We start from the raw sequence: 16,678 nt of genomic DNA, 5'->3' as shown, positions 1-16,678 counted from the left end.
CAAATTCTCCTTATAAATGTTCAGCTATGATTTGTCTGCACCCAAGAATAAATCCTTAGTCGGTGGCCAACATAAGTATATTTTCATAGTATACTACTTGATATTTATTTCTATACTCAGCTGGCTCACCTGACATCATTACTACGATCAGTCGTTAGGATGATCGTGTCTTTGGCCTCAGGAGACCAGTCTGTTTTACCCCTTTCAGAGTGCATGTCTTTAAAACTAATGCCCAAATACCAATCTCCTCCACAAGTGAATAGAACTTAGAAGTATACTTCACAGTTGAGGGTGACCAATGACCAGGTAACTCCCACAATCCACATGTATTTTAAACAAGCACACTTTTATTTCGTTACCATTCGACAGTGGTAGGAGATGTTATATCATTTACCATGACCACCTGCTCACCTGGACCCAATTTTACGTTTTAGGGTGGGCGTGAATTATATTGTGCAAATATTCGAATATGATTTGATTGTGGACTGCAGTTTGGGTAATATTAAAGTCGTCGACTTTAACTCCCCATAATACTTCTTTGGCCTCAGGAAAGTTGTTTACATCATTCCTCTCAGAATGCATAATTTTGGGGTCTTTAAGACTAATGCCAAAACAAATGCCATAAGATCAACAATGATGACACGTGGTTATTAGTATACTTTAGAGGGTGACCCCCTCATACTGTCCATCTACCCCTCACAAGGAACTGAAACCGAGGGGTTCCGTTCAGGCCCTTCACACTTTGTTTCTGTCTAGTTCTAATGTACCGTCACAATAGTGACTTTAAATATATATGCTGATTGCTGCGTTATGTGAGCACTAGTTTATATCTCATGAGGTGAGAAAACTGAGAATAGTAGGAGTTGTTAACTTAACCATCACCCGCACATATTAGAAAGTAATATTTGAGTGCCTCATGGAATATGTTTGATTACACTATTTTAGATTTTCCATGTTTGTTGAGGTCTGTTGACTTTTTTACTACTGGTGTGTTCGTATTAAGCTTCACATAGGCTGAGTGTCGTGCAGATCAGTTCATTTTTTTAATCTAGACACTTATTTTACTTCGGAGTATTCCAACAGCCATATTGTTACACAAGTGCAACCAGCCAATTACAGGAAGCCGAAGGATTTGTTTTAAGCCAGTGACGGTTAAGGTAGTGTGTACCATACTTTCTTCGCCCGAGACTTTGCTGCAATGTGCAGCTCCTCATTTCATAGTTGGTTCGTGCGCACTTAACGTACTTTTAAAACATAACGCACTTAACGTACGAAAAAACATAAAACGGTGAATTCAACGGTAAATGTACTTAAACGCACTTTTAACGCACGAAATAATTCAAACGCACTTTACGTACTTTTCCCGAAAAATTGACGCACGAACCAACTATGCCTCATTTAACCCTCACACCCGATTTCTCGAGTATTCGGCTGAGTAGACCGGGGGGCTGCATAGACCACTCACGATCCTTAGCTGAATGTCAACGACACTCACCCCACGACCAGGCAGGCAGTGGGATTTGAACCCGCAACCTCACGATTGCAAAGCTGGCTAACCAACTGCGCTACCTGGCCATCAGTTATAGTAATTAGTAATTAGAAATTAGTAAAATCAGTTATAGTAGTTCTTGTACTTTTACTTCACTCGCATGAACGACGTTCTGTGACACTGTTTGTGAAAGCACTCTAACAGATAAAATTCCATCTTATCTTTATTTAATTCAGCTTTTTTTTTCTTCAGATGATTTAACATGAAATGCAATCCTCTGACGTATAAAAAAGTTATTCCACGTTTTCTGAACAAATTATGAATAAATTTCTGGATTTCCTTCTATAATTTAGATGTTAGCAGCCTAACTACAAGTACAAGTGCTAGCGGTAACAACCATGGGACACAATCTCCTTTTACTTCTGATGTTCAATATCTGTTCAATACGATGTGACCCTGGTCATGTCTTATTACCAAGTAAGTACATATTTAGACACATTTTCTTGATATAATAATAATAAGAGTAAAGATTAAAGAGAGATATGAACATTCCCCACTATTTCAAGCATGTGCTGTTAATTATGCGACTAACCTCCTTAATAAAAGCTCCAATGACTATCTATTACATATTAATATGAGTATGTCGTATGATACAATCAATGTTTCATTGAAAATATGATTTTCACAAACACTTCTCTAGCGTTAACATTGTCTGTTGGTAACGGGAACTTCGACTCCACTCACACCGAAGACCTTGCAACTGATGGGAACCATGATACGTATGCTTTAGCAAATCCATACAGTTCTGGTGGCGCTGTGACTATAACGTGCAAGTTCCAGAAAAAATACCGCGTTAAGTCGGTAAAAACTTGGGTCACAACTGATATGAGAAGTGTCAGAGGCAAGCTCTTTGATGGTACTCAAGACAAAAGGACCCTTTCCTCCCTAGATGGCAATAATAATCAGCCTCGAACAGAAAACATGGATGACGATGGAGATAGGATCATATTCGAGAGGCAAGGAGAGATTCAGCTGAGAGAAGTTGAAGTCAGAATAAAGGACAACAGGAACTTTCGAGGTTAATATTAATATTTTTAAATATCATCAAATATTATCCATCAACATAAGAAATTTCGGAATAAATGTAATTATTTCCACCCATACTATACGGTAACACTTGTGTTCATGATTAACATTGCAGACTGCAGTACAATCACAATAGCGGAAATACTACATGCAACAACTACATCCATCGGACCTGTAACATCAGGAACAGAGATAACCTTCAGATGTTTATTCGGCGGATCAATTAGAACAACCACGTGTTTTGACGGGGATATCGGCCCTGTCATATGCCCTCAAGTCAGTGTCGATTGTAAGTATCAAGAAATGTGCTACCATTACATGTAAAGAGTTGCAAAACTACAAAATTTACACGGTCGAAAATTTAGAATGATTTTTTCGAGAGCTTTCCCATTTCAAAATATGGTAAATTGTACTATTATAGACATTGGATATACAAAGATAGTATGATGTCTTCATTCGTTTTATTTTCATTTGTTTTATTTTCAGCATGCGCTTTACCAACATCGATAGAGCACGGTTCAACGACCGCCACTGGATATAAAATTGCATCAGGACAAACAATTGAGTTAACATGTGATGCTACTGCAGGGGAGACAAAAGATATCACATGTAATATTGGAACCTGGACTCCAGAGTTAATATGTCCTGGTGAGTTACAGGATCTGTATTATATATTGTTGTTGTGTTTTTTATTTGCAATCAATCTGTCATAATATATACATTTTCATTTAACTGATGTTTCGACAGTTGCTATGATCAACCACGAAAAAGTGTCGTTTTTTATTCACATCATCAACAGCGTGATCTTATCTGTATAAATATGTTGCTCAAAATGTATCTGATCTTATGATGTCAGAGAGGGAAACCTTTGGTAACGCTATAATTCTTATAATATTTCAGTTATCTATATATGGAATGACTGGGGAGCCTGGTCAGTGTGTTCAGATGATTGCGGAGGGACTAAGGAAAGATCCAGAACCTGCACGGACCCTTCTAATGAAAGATGTGACGGAGATGCCACTGAGTCTCAGGCTTGTAACCTCCACGCTTGTAAAAAAGGTAAAAAGGGTGCCGGAAAACTAAATGTTTTTATTCAACAAAGTTCAGACATCATTAACAATATGACTCACAGTACAGAAATCAGAATCAGTCAAGGACCTCCAATTAAGTTACAGTTAATCAGATGATCAATGAAAGGTTTACATAACGTAGTAATGATTATATTTCAGTTGACGGTAGTTGGAGTGACTGGGAAGACTGGTCAGGATGTAGAGATGATTGTGGAGGGACTAGGGAAAGAACCAGAACCTGCACAGCCCCTTCTAATGGTGGAGCTCAATGTGTTGGAGATGCCACTGAGTCTGAGGCTTGTGATGTCCACGCTTGTAAAGGTAAAAAGGGTGCCGGAAAACTAAATGTTATTATTCAACAAAGTTCGGACATCATTAACGATATGACTCACAGTACAGAAATCAGAATCAGTCAGGACCACCAATTAAGTTACAATTAACTTACAGTATGTAGGAGCATCCAAACTACAAAACCACTTGACAAGGACTAGTAAAAGTATCAAGAAATTCGTTTTGTTTTACTAAAAGGGAAACACAAGCCCTGTGTAACAAGTTCACAACGATTTCATGTGTTTCATTTTCAGCATGCACTATACCAGAAGCGCCAGTGGAGAACCGTGTGTTGGATCCCTCGTCCGGAGGAAAGCATTCATCAGCCGCAATAAAGATTTCATGTTTCGGAAAACCTGCTATTTACAGTTACTGTAGAGATGGGGTGTGGGATCCGGAGTTAGTCTGCCCAGGTGAGGTTTAATTATCATATTTATAGGGCTATTTATAGATACAGCAATTTGGCATTAGTCGGTCAGAAATGCGTATTTTAGCCGCATAACTTGTTTATTTATCTTAGTTGTATTATCTTCTTAACCAATGAAATGTGTAGGATATATAACGAAGAGGTTACGTCTTGTAACCTATAGCCCAGGTAACCTGCTGAGCCTATAATGGGCATTTTACTCAAACAATATTTCAATTACGTACAAGACAAATGGTCGTTTTTTTATTGGGACTGATTTGTTATGCGTTACATACACAGACACATTACACAATAGATAAAACAGTATTATTAATGCATGTCACAGTGTTTTGCACTAATTATAATTCATGCTTTCATGTGTTTCAACTCCCATAAAATAATCAAATATTTTATAGACAGAGAATACATAACGTAATAAATAAAATAATGACCATGTTTCAGGATGGAGTGATTATGGAGAATGGTCAGGGTGTTCAGCTACTTGTGGAACAGGGACAAGAGCTAGAATCAGAATCTGCACAAACCCAGCTCCTGTTCACATTGGACTTGACTGCCCGGAGGCAGGAAACACGGAGTCGGAAGATTGTAACCAACAAGATTGTCCAGGTAGAAATTAAGCTTATAAATATGACACGTCACTTGACCAAATCTCCCTGGAAACCGTTAAAAACACTGATAATTGACCAAACAGTGACCCTTTGTTGAGAAAAATTATATGCGAACTTTACATTTTAATTTACAGATTAATTTACAGATAATCAACAGATAATCAATGAAAATAAAAGGTTTACATAACTTAATAATGATTATATTATATCAGTTGACGGTGGTTGGAGTGTCTGGGGAGCCTGGTCAACCTGTTCAGCTGATTGCGGAGGAGGAAGTAGGTCGAGGACTAGAACCTGCACCAACCCAGTAACTTCTCATGGTGGAGCTGAGTGTGTAGGAGAAAACACGGAGTCGGAAGATTGTAACCAACAAGATTGTCCAGGTAGAAATTAAGCTTATAAATATGATACTTCACTTGACCAAATCTCCCTGGAAACCGCTAAAAACACTGATAATTGACCAAAAAGTGACCCTTCGTTGAGGACAATTTTAGCTCGCAAATAGAATCGAAAACTACAGTTATAGAAAAAGGATAGGTACGGGTAAATGCCTCACAGAATGGCTAGCCTCACAGAATGGCCAAATTTGTAAATGTTTTTGTAACTAATTTTTTATAAAAGACTGGTAGGTTTTGTGGATGCCATATGAAACAAAAGTCTTCTGGCAACACTTCCTGTGGTGAAATCATAAACTAGGACCACATTTTCTGGCATAAATATGACTGTAAAATCCGGATTGGAGTATTATTTATGAGTCGCATTGTTGTAATGTATTCTGGGTAAAATTATCTTTATCCCGGTTGTTGCGACAAGTAAAAATGCTCTTATTATTAGGGAAAGGAGATTACTCGACGTTTCAATGTAACTACATCGTATTCATGATCTCAAATTATTTTAATACTTTCAACACTACTATATAACAAATAATTTGAGATCATGAATACGATGTAGTTACATTGAAACGTCGAGTAATCTCCTTTCCCTAATAAGAGCATTTTTACTTGTCGCAACAACCGGGATAAAGATAATTTTACCCAGAATACATAAATATGACTGTTTATGTAGAAATTTTGAGCACTGAAAAATTTGTTTTCAAATTTTTGAACTAAGTTTACATTTTGGTGAGAACTTCTGGCACCAGTATGACAGAAGATGTTCAAAGAATAGTATTCATCAAAAAAAACGAACATTGTTCAATATAGGAAGAAAAAAATGCTAAAATGGCTACACGCCTCACAAAATGGCCAAAATATGCCTCACAAAATTTGTTTTCAAATTTTTGAACTAAGTTTGCATTTTGGTGAGAACTTCTGGCACCAGTATGACAGAAGATGTTTAAAGAATAGTATTCATCAAACAAAACGAACATTGTTCAATTTAGGAAGAAACAAAATGTTAAAATGGCTAAACGCCTCACAAAATGGCCAAAATATGCCTCACAAAATGGCCAAAATTTAAAACTCCTTTTATTCGATGAAACCATAAGTCTAAAGTATTCACAAGCTATTTATTATACAATAACACCCCAGATGGAGTGTTTTTACAGCCGAATGAAGGTTATAAATCATGAAATCAGGGAATATGAACAACGCCACACAAAATGGCCATTTTTGGTGTAGGAAATTATGCCCTTTTTATTCAGTTCTAAGAAATTTCACCTATATGGGGGTGTTAACAAGGCATATTAATACCAGCAGCATGCCTGAAACAAGAGCCAAAGGTTTTAGAAAGATAAAATTTTCTCGTTTTCTTTTTTTTTTTGCCATTTTGTCAGGCATTTTTTCTTTTTTGTGAAATAATTTTTCACAGCTCAGTTTTTTCGTGAGTTTTAGGTTATTACCCCATTCCTTAATAGGTTTTCTAAGAACGTGTGGTGATAGAAATTTAAAAAGTATCTCCATCAACAAAATTATAGAAATTCAGATTTGGCCATTCTGTGAGGCATGTTTTTTTCGAGGAAGATTTTCCAGCCAATTTTTCTCAAAGAAAAAATGGTTATGAGATTAAATGAACCCCCGGGAAGAAAAATATGAGTGTCAACTTAGCTTCTTATGAGATAAAAACTGGAATAAAGTGTGTTTTGTGACTTTGAGATACCTTCCTTTTTTTTGGCCATTCTGTGAGGCAAATACCCGTAGCTATTATAGTATTTTTATTTTGGCATTAGATTTTTAGAATTAACGTCGGAAGTGAGGGAGAATAATAAATAATGTTTCATCAAACATTGACTGCGTCGTCGTTTAGCAACCTCAAACGATTGCATGTGCGCGAGTAAGCAAATATTATCAATACGCGTTTAAATGCTTTATGAAACGTCACGACTAGTTTAAATTTACGCTCATGCATTTTAATGTTTTTAGAATTTGATAGAGTATCGATACACATAAGTAATGTGCGTTATTGCAGCGAGAGAAAGACTTGCTGGTGAGATAGTCCCAGTCAGAGCTGAACAGTCCCGCACTAAGGATGATAACGAGCAACAGAACGGTGCTGTCCGCGCTATAGACCTGGACAAGACGACCTGGTCTAAAAACCAAGCTGATAACGGTGCCTCCTGGTTTGAGTTAACTTTGGATAAGGTGCACTGTGTTGAGCAGGTTGTATGGTCCAGATATAACCTTGATCCTTATGAAGAGGAGATCCACGCTACCTGGACCTGCTCTCAGACTGACTGCTCAGTATGTAACGGTGGAAAGTGTAGCGGCTACTCTCTGACAGTTTACAGCGGGGAAGCAGCACTAGACAACCTACCTTCTATCACCGACTGTAAATACGGAGATAAAGTCAAGGTAGAAAGTAATAACGGAGCGTTTAGTATTACGGAGATAGCAGTAACAGAGAAACAAGGTGAGATAATGTTTTTGACGGAAAAGGAGTAAATTCGAGTTGGTTTAGTCGATTTTAGAGTTCAATTAATAATTGTTCACCTAAAACTTTGTCGTTATTGTCAAATAAAATCCAAATTTTCATTTTAGAATTCATAAATAATTGTGTTGTTAAGTCAAGGAATAAGATACACAAATTCAGTTTTTCATTTTCACTTCAATAGTCTGATCAACACATTTACAGGTGAATGTGCTCCAGGAACTGCTAAAACCACCCCAGAAACAGCCTGTGAAGCGTGCCCCCTGAACACTTTGTCCCTGGGAGGACATGGACCCTGTGTCCCCTGCCCTGAGGGACAATATACTCAAACTACTGGACAGTCTACTGCCTGTAGTAAGTGTATTGTTGGTGGAGTAGTAATATCACTCATTATATTATATAGTTATATGCATTTTCTCAGACTACGTTTGCACAAAGTTCAGTGAAAGAGACAGTACGTTATCCTATGACATTAAAAGATGGCATGATACTCACTATACACTATACACTATACACTATACACTATACACTATACACTATACACTATACACTATACACTATACACTATACACTATACACTATACACTATACACTATACACTATACACTATACACTATACACTATACACTATACACTATACACTATACACTATACACTATACACTATACACTATACACTATACACTATACGCTATACATCATACACCATACACCATACACTATACACCATATATATACAGGGTGGGCCAAAAGTCAGTACCCATACGTTGGCCTTAATAGCTCCGCCGTGTTTTATATTTGAGAGATGTTGCTTTGCAGATGGCATACTGTACTTACTGGTTCGAGGATTCCGTCGTCAAAATTTGAAAATTCGAATATTTTAGACCACGCCCATTCGATATTAAAACACCTATATTGTTTTCTCTGGACATGCTGAACGCCTAATTTTTTAGATTTTGTAGATTATCGAAAGTTGCATATGATCTGAAATCATGAGGCAAAACGGATTAGAAATGACGAAGTTATCAAGCATTTTCTGTATCTCGTTAACAAAATGTGACACCGTGACACAACACCTTAATTGGGCACCCTTAACAATTCTCATAATGTTTAACGGGGTAGTTAACGGGGTCACCTTATCACGTGATTAGGTAAACCAATCACCTGATCACACGTAATGAATAAACTCGTTATGCTTCATATCTCGGTCATCTGAGAAGCTACAGTTCTAATTCTTTCAGGACAAACGTAATTCGAATGGCCAAACACAATTCAATAACATTTAGCTTGATCTGACTATCCAAACTATCAAATAAATGTGAAAATGAACCTCCATTTGAAAAAAATGAACGCTAATATTTTTCGAGTTGACAAATTCCTCGAACCAGTGGTGGTAGTAAGTCATACCAGAAAGAAGTATGTAAATTGGGCACTCAGTGACTGAGCTATAAAGGCCAACGTATGGGTACTGACTTTTGGCCCACCCTGTACTATATATTATACACTATACAATGATCTGCCATTAGCTAATTATGGATGGATGTGATCACTAATCAGTGAATATCTCAGAAAACATATCATCGTCAAACGTCCTTTCAAAAGAATCCATATCGTGTATCATAAGATTGTATACGACTGTACAATATCATGTCCTTCTGGTCACAAAGCACACTGATCCACCGCTAGCTTATTATTATTAACATAGTCTAATGGTTATGATGCACTAGTACCTCACAAGACACATCGTCGTTATACTGTTACAGATCTCTCTAAAAAACCACCAATATCATGGGTAAGTTGAGTGTAACCTAAAAAACCACCAATAACATGGGAAAGTTGAGTGTAACCTAAACAACCACCAATATCATGGGTAAGTTGAGCGTAACCTAAACAACCACCAATATCATGGGAAAGTTGAGTGTAACCTAAAAAACCACCAATAACATGGGAAAGTTGACTGTTACCTAAAAAACACCAATATCATGGGTAAGTTGAGCGTAACCTAAACAACCACCAATATCATGGGAAAGTTGAGTGTAACCTAAAAAACCACCAATAACATGGGAAAGTTGAGCGTAACCTAAAAAACCACCAATAACATGGGTAAGTTGACTGTTACCTAAAAAACCACCAATATTATGGGAAAGTTGAGTGTAACCTAAACAACCACCAATAACATGGGAAAGTTGAGTGTAACCTAAAAAACCACCAATAACATGGGAAAGTTGACTGTTACCTAAAAAACCACCAATAACATGGGAAAGTTGACTGTTACCTAAAAAACCACCAATAACATGGGTAAGTTGACTGTTACCTAAAAAACCACCAATAACATGGGTAAGTTGACTGTTACCTAAACAACCACCAATAACATGGGTAAGTTGAGTGTAACCTAAAAAACCACCAATAACATGGGTAAGTTGAGTGTAACCTAAAAAACCACCAATAACATGGGAAAGTTGAGTGTAACCTAAAAACCACCAATAACATGGGTAAGTTGACTGTTACCTAAAAAACCACCAATAACATGGGAAAGTTGAGTGTAACCTAAAAACCACCAATAACATGGGAAAGTTGAGTGTAACCTAAAAACCACCAATAACATGGGTAATATATATTTATATTTGTGTTCTTTTTTAGAAAGTTCCTAGAACCTGGCCTTAGTTTGTAGATTATTCCATGGGATTTTTTTAACTGTCATGAGTTGTGTGTATAGTTACATTTACACGGAGTCCGGAGAGACTAGACTGCCATTTGCCATGCCCTGGCTTGTTTTTATTTTTTATTTTTATAAACCTGTATCTTTGGCCGGTACCACATGATTGCAGAGTTGGTAGCACATGCTTCGGCAATCTACCTGTACCTCAGTGAACCGGTGGGTGAACGGCAGCTTGCTTGCAAGCTGTTGGGTACAGGGTGATGTAGTGTGCGAGTTCCCTTAATTGGGTGCGACAATACTCAGGGAAATCGGACTGGGGATCCGTCGGCCTGGTCTACTACCTTGAGCAACTCATTAAATGATTGTGTGGTATTGACGGAGATGCAGGCCTCAGTTTGTGTTTGTTGTTTTGATCTACAAATAAAGAAGAGTGTATAATGAAGTTCAATTAATTAAATTCTTTTGAATAAATAAAGGTAACCATTATGTGTCGAGATTATTATTTTTCTCTTATAGTTTATTCCATCTGATGTCTGGTTGTACCACCATGTCTGTCGTATAATATAGTTCTTAGACGTTAGTGTTACTAATAAGCAGTTTAAAGGAAATTGAGAATTTTTTGTTGGAGAATTCTAAATTATTAAAGTTTTATCTTTGTTTGGACAGCCGCTCTGACATTAGTAGCTAGTACCATTCTTGGTTACTAGTTGCTAATATGAGCGGGATATAAATACTTTGTTATTATTATTATTATTATTAAGTTGAGTGTAACCTAAAAAACCACCAATAACATGGGAAAGTTGACTGTTACCTAAAAAACCACCAATAACATGGGAAAGTTGAGTGTTACCTAAAAAACCACCAATATCATGGGTAAGTTGAGTGTTACCTAAAAAACCACCAATATCATGGGAAAGTTGACTGTTATCTAAAAAACCACCAATAACATGGGAAAGTTGACTGTTACCTAAAAAACCACCAATAACATGGGAAAGTTGAGTGTTACCTAAAAAACCACCAATATCATGGGTAAGTTGAGTGTTACCTAAAAAACCACCAATAACATGGGAAAGTTGACTGTTACCTAAAAAACCACCAATAACATGGGAAAGTTGACTGTTACCTAAAAAACCACCAATAACATGGGAACGTTGAGTGTTACCTAAAAAACCACCAATAACATGGGAACGTTGAGTGTTACCTAAAAAACCACCAATAACATGGGTAAGTTGAGTGTTACCTAAAAAACCACCAATATCATGGGAAGGTTGACTGTTACCTAAAAAACCACCAATATCATGGGAAAGTTGACTGTTACCTAAAAAACCACCAATAACATGGGAAAGTTGAGTGTTACCTAAAAAACCACCAATAACATGGGAAAGTTGAGTTTCACCTAAAAAACCACCAATAACATGGGAAAGTTGAGTGTAACCTAAACAACCACCAATATCATGGGTAAGTTGAGTGTAACCTAAACAACCACCAATATCATGGGTAAGTTGAGCGTAACCTAAAAACCACCAATAACATGGGAAAGTTGAGTGTAACCTAAAAATCCACCAATAACATGGGAAAGTTGAGTGTAACCTAAAAAACCACCAATAACATGGGAAAGTTGAGTGTAACCTAAAAAAACCACCAATAACATGGGAAAGTTGAGTGTAACCTAAACAACCACCAATAACATGGGTAAGTTGAGTGTAACCTAAAAAACCACCAATAACATGGGAAAGTTGAGTGTAACCTAAAAAACCACCAATAACATGGGTAAGTTGAGTGTAACCTAAAAAAACACCAATAACATGGGAAAGTTGAGTGTAACCTAAAAACCACCAATAACATGGGAAAGTTGAGTGTAACCTAAAAAACACAAATAACATGGGAAAGTTGAGTGTAACCTAAAAAACCACCAATATCATGGGTAAGTTGAGTGTAACCTAAAAAACCACCAATAACATGGGAAAGTTGAGTGTAACCTAAAAAACCACCAATATCATGGGAAAGTTGAGTGTTACCTAAAAAAAACTACCAATAACACGGGAAAGTTGAGTGTAACCTAAAAAACCACCAATAACATGGGTAAGTTGAGTGTAACTTAAAAAACCACCAATAACATGGGAAAGTTGAGTGTAACCTAAAAACCACCAATAACATGGGAAAGTTGAGTGTAACCTTAAAAATCACCAATAACATGGGTAAGTTGAGTGTAACCTAAAAAACCACCAATAACATGGGAAAGTTGAGTGTAACCTAAAAACCACCAATAACATGGGAAAGTTGAGTGTAACCTAAAAAACACCAATAACATGGGAAAGTTGAGTGTAACCTAAAAAACCACCAATAACATGGGAAAGTTGAGTGTAACCTAAAAAACCACCAATATCATGGGAAAGTTGAGTGTAACCTAAAAAACCACCAATAACATGGGAAAGTTGAGTGTAACCTAAAAACCACCAATAACATGGGAAAGTTGAGTGTAACCTAAAAAACCACCAATATCATGGGAAAGTTGAGTGTAACCTAAACAACCACCAATATTATGGGAAAGTTGAGTGTAACCTAAAAAACCACCAATATCATGGGTAAGTTGAGTGTTACCTAAAAAACCACAAATAACATGTGAAAGTTGAGTGTAACCTAAAAAACCACCAATATCATGGGAAAGTTGAGTGTTACCTAAAAAACCACCAATAACATGGGAAAGTTGAGTGTAACCTAAACAACCACCAATATTATGGGAAAGTTGAGTGTAACCTAAACAACCACCAATATTATGGGAAAGTTGAGTGTAACCTAAAAAACCACCAATATCATGGGTAAGTTGAGTGTTACCTTAACAACCACCAATATTATGGGAAAGTTGAGTGTAACCTAAAAAACCACCAATATCATGGGTAAGTTGAGTGTAACCTAAACAACCACCAATATTATGGGAAAGTTGAGTGTAACCTAAAAAACCACCAATATCATGGGTAAGTTGAGTGTTACCTAAAAAACCAAAAATAACATGGGAAAGTTCAGTGTAACCTAAAAAACCACCAATAACATGGAAAGTTGAGTGTAACCTAAAAAACCATCAATATCATGAGTAATTTGACGGAGTGTAAGAATGAGGTAGCTGGTAGTACATTACACTACTATTCAGTGTGTTGTGCTCTCTCAATAGGATCATTACACATAGAGCAAACACACTACTCACCACCAATATTTAGAGAGATAGTTGGGAAACTAAGGTTGATTTTTAGAGGTCTACTTTGAGGGAAAAGTTAAAAATGAGCAGGGATATATTGTACAAATGCATTGTAACGAGTTGAGGTCAAACATTCGTCATCAGCCTTTTTTTGTGTGTCTCATTTCATCGCACGAATAGCTGCAATCTCCTCTCCTTACAATTTAGTGGTTGGAGTCAACATTTAAAATCTAATAATTTAGCATCTTCAACTTGGTGCTGGTCCCCAATAGTCTGAATACCTTGTTTCAGTGTTATGTGCAGCAGGAACATACAAAACCATTGCAATGTCCACATGTGCCACATGCCCCAATAACTCCAGCAGTAAAGAAGGAGCAGTTACATGTGATTGTGAGCTGGGGATTGCTCTGATGCGTGTCGGGGTGTGTGTTGGTGAGTAACGAAACGAAAGTAACGAGTATACATTCAGTAACAAAATGTATACTCTTCACTCTGTTACAATTAACTAGGATAAGGAAGTGGATAAGGAAAATTTATGATGAATTAGTTTCAACCGATAAATTTACTTGTTTGTAAACTTAACTATAATTAGTTATTTCATTCGATTATTTAAGATGTTTTATTGATCAATTGAATTACAATAGTCTGGGGAAGACTATTGTAATTCAATAGATTAAAACTGTGCTATTTGAATTTTTAACAAAATTACCCATTTTCAATTCAGGATGACTTACATTACTGATCTATGAAGGTGCAAAGTGTTAGTCTGATTTATTATGGGTACAACTGATAAATGGGACACGCAAGTTTCACTGAAATTCAAAATTCAAAACAATATTTCAAGGATTTGACATTGCATTTACATAACATTCAAAAATTCATATAGCATTAACATAACATTTTTAAAAAGTCATTATATGAGAATATAGATGTTCATTCATATTTGTTCGATTGAAGTTAACACATACAATAATATATTACAATGAAAAGGTAAAAAGTATAAGTTGTGTACATTGGTTTTTCAACAAAAACAAACATTGGTCGGTGATAATGTTGTACAATGATAACATTGTTCAGTGTAACTACTGCCCAGTGTCCAAAATCGACTTATTTAGTGACCAAGAGTAAGTTACAGGATCCCAAATCATGAAACTAAAATATATATTTTTCTCTGATTTATAGACAAAGACCATAAATCAAAACCCATGATAGCATGGTTTAACTTTCTAAACTCTGATCATCTGATTTGATATATTAGCATGAATGTTGAAAAGTTTTTCACTTTTCAGTTCTAGTGCTGAGAATACTAATAATTGATGGGTTAGCAGAGCTTCCCTCAATAAACTCTTCTTTTGAAACACGACCATCCATATCCTTGTCTAATTGCTCGAAAATCTTGTCAGTCATACTTGCTGGGCTTTCACTCTTTACATCTGAGAATTTAAACATACACTATTGATGATTTTTCTCTCCTGATTATATAACTTGCTAATTTTTTACTCTTTAGGCTGAAGATATTTGTGCTCTGTGCTCATCATTGAAAAACGAGATGTAAACTTGCATGCTATACAGTTAGGGTTTATACTGAATAAACACAGCAACATTTTCTCATCCAAATGAACATCAATAAATGAACAATCAATAAACGTCAATATTTGTAGTTATGAAATTAGTTTAAAACAACTCACCCATCATGCAGTGAATAGCAGAGATGATTTCCAAACATTCCTCTCTAGAAATGTAGCCATTGCGATCAATGTCATACAGGTTAAATGCCCAATCTAGCTTCTCCTGTACTTGACCTAGGTGATAATACTTATATTATATTTATGCAATCAATTTTTGTTTATGCCAATACAGTATCAAATGGTATTTCAGGTGACATGTAGAAATATAATATGTCGAAAATGCATCACAAAAACTGGATTCAACAAAAAAATCAAAGTGCAGAAGAATAAAGGTCAGCAAGCACTCTGCACATGTCGCCCAAGAAAGTAAGTCAAATGAAAGTTCTTACCCCGACTTGTAATATACAAAGCACAGATAAATTCCTTGAAATCAACACCTCCATCACGATTTTTGTCAAAGCTGTTGAAAGTGAGAAGTGCAAACTTTTCTGCATCTCCTTTTGGAAATAAACTTTGATACATTTCAATAAACTCTGATTCTGCCATTTTCCCTGAAATTCATTAGCACCAATTAGCACCAATTAGCATATAATATGATAAGACCAAAACTCTTCTTGAAAATAACATTTTAATTTCTTAAATACTTTTCAGATGAGACTCCAGCTTACCTGATGGATGGAACGTAAGGAATTCCGAATATTTCTGATGTAGTTCATGGGCAGAATACCCTGTCAGTCTTGTCAAGTCGTCGATGACCTCTGGCCTCAACTTCGAGTAACTTCTTCCCATTTCTAAAAGTACATCACTGTTTACAAATTAATGAACAAAGAGCTATGAAATAATTTTAGAAACAAAAACACGTATAATGTAATTTAACTTACAGAACTCTAAGATATGATATTAAAATATGACTTAATTGCTTTGCTAACAGAATTGGATGGATCCAATACTTTTAAATGGCAACAGAGATATTTTGGCCTTTATATTGCAGTAGAGGAAGTCTTCTGTAAAAGTGGTGTTTTGCGCACGTGATAATCGTTTATATTATATTAGGCGTGCAGAACTTGAAAAATTCTGCGCGCATCTGAGGTGTCGCCGACGATCTGTATGTGGTTTGGTTGTAGATCATTTCATATTTTGCGCAATTTTGTTACGTGTTAACGATGCGTATCATCAATCATGTCACGTCATATTATTGCATCGTATGCCAACTTTAATGACTGTTATAAAATAGTCTGTATCATCTTAGTTATTATCTAACATAAACTAATACATTTGTATGCTTACTCGAATACTCGACACATCTACAGCACCATCGATTATC

The 16,678-nt window shown here is 36.2% G+C and overlaps 2 protein-coding genes across 2 annotated transcripts; one reads left to right on the top strand and one right to left on the bottom strand.

Moving 5' to 3' along the window:
• Positions 1-1,833: 1,833 nt before the first annotated feature.
• Positions 1,834-14,699, top strand: LOC134816658 (uncharacterized). Its single transcript, XM_063825600.1, has 12 exons — positions 1,834-1,966; positions 2,190-2,567; positions 2,691-2,864; positions 3,062-3,223; positions 3,476-3,634; positions 3,805-3,966; positions 4,230-4,388; positions 4,844-5,008; positions 5,223-5,393; positions 7,417-7,857; positions 8,080-8,229; positions 14,018-14,699. Exons 1-12 carry the CDS (start codon positions 1,888-1,890, stop codon positions 14,164-14,166), a joined length of 2,349 nt encoding a protein of 782 aa, XP_063681670.1. The 5' UTR covers positions 1,834-1,887; the 3' UTR covers positions 14,167-14,699.
• Positions 14,596-16,148, bottom strand: LOC134816659 (neurocalcin-like). Its single transcript, XM_063825601.1, has 4 exons — positions 16,023-16,148; positions 15,744-15,905; positions 15,415-15,528; positions 14,596-15,159 (listed from the first exon to the last, which is right to left on the bottom strand). The coding sequence occupies exons 1-4, from the start codon at positions 16,141-16,143 to the stop codon at positions 15,005-15,007; spliced, it is 552 nt and encodes a 183-aa protein (XP_063681671.1). The 5' UTR covers positions 16,144-16,148; the 3' UTR covers positions 14,596-15,004.
• Between the last annotated feature and the right edge of the window lie 530 nt (positions 16,149-16,678).

Source organism: Bolinopsis microptera, chromosome 6, assembly GCF_026151205.1.
Source record: "Bolinopsis microptera isolate Bmic1 chromosome 6, MBARI_Bmic_1.0, whole genome shotgun sequence".
NCBI classification, from domain to species: Eukaryota; Metazoa; Ctenophora; class Tentaculata; order Lobata; family Bolinopsidae; genus Bolinopsis; species Bolinopsis microptera.
Note: the sequence above shows the minus strand (reverse complement) of the source record. Positions and strands in the feature narration are given on the sequence as shown.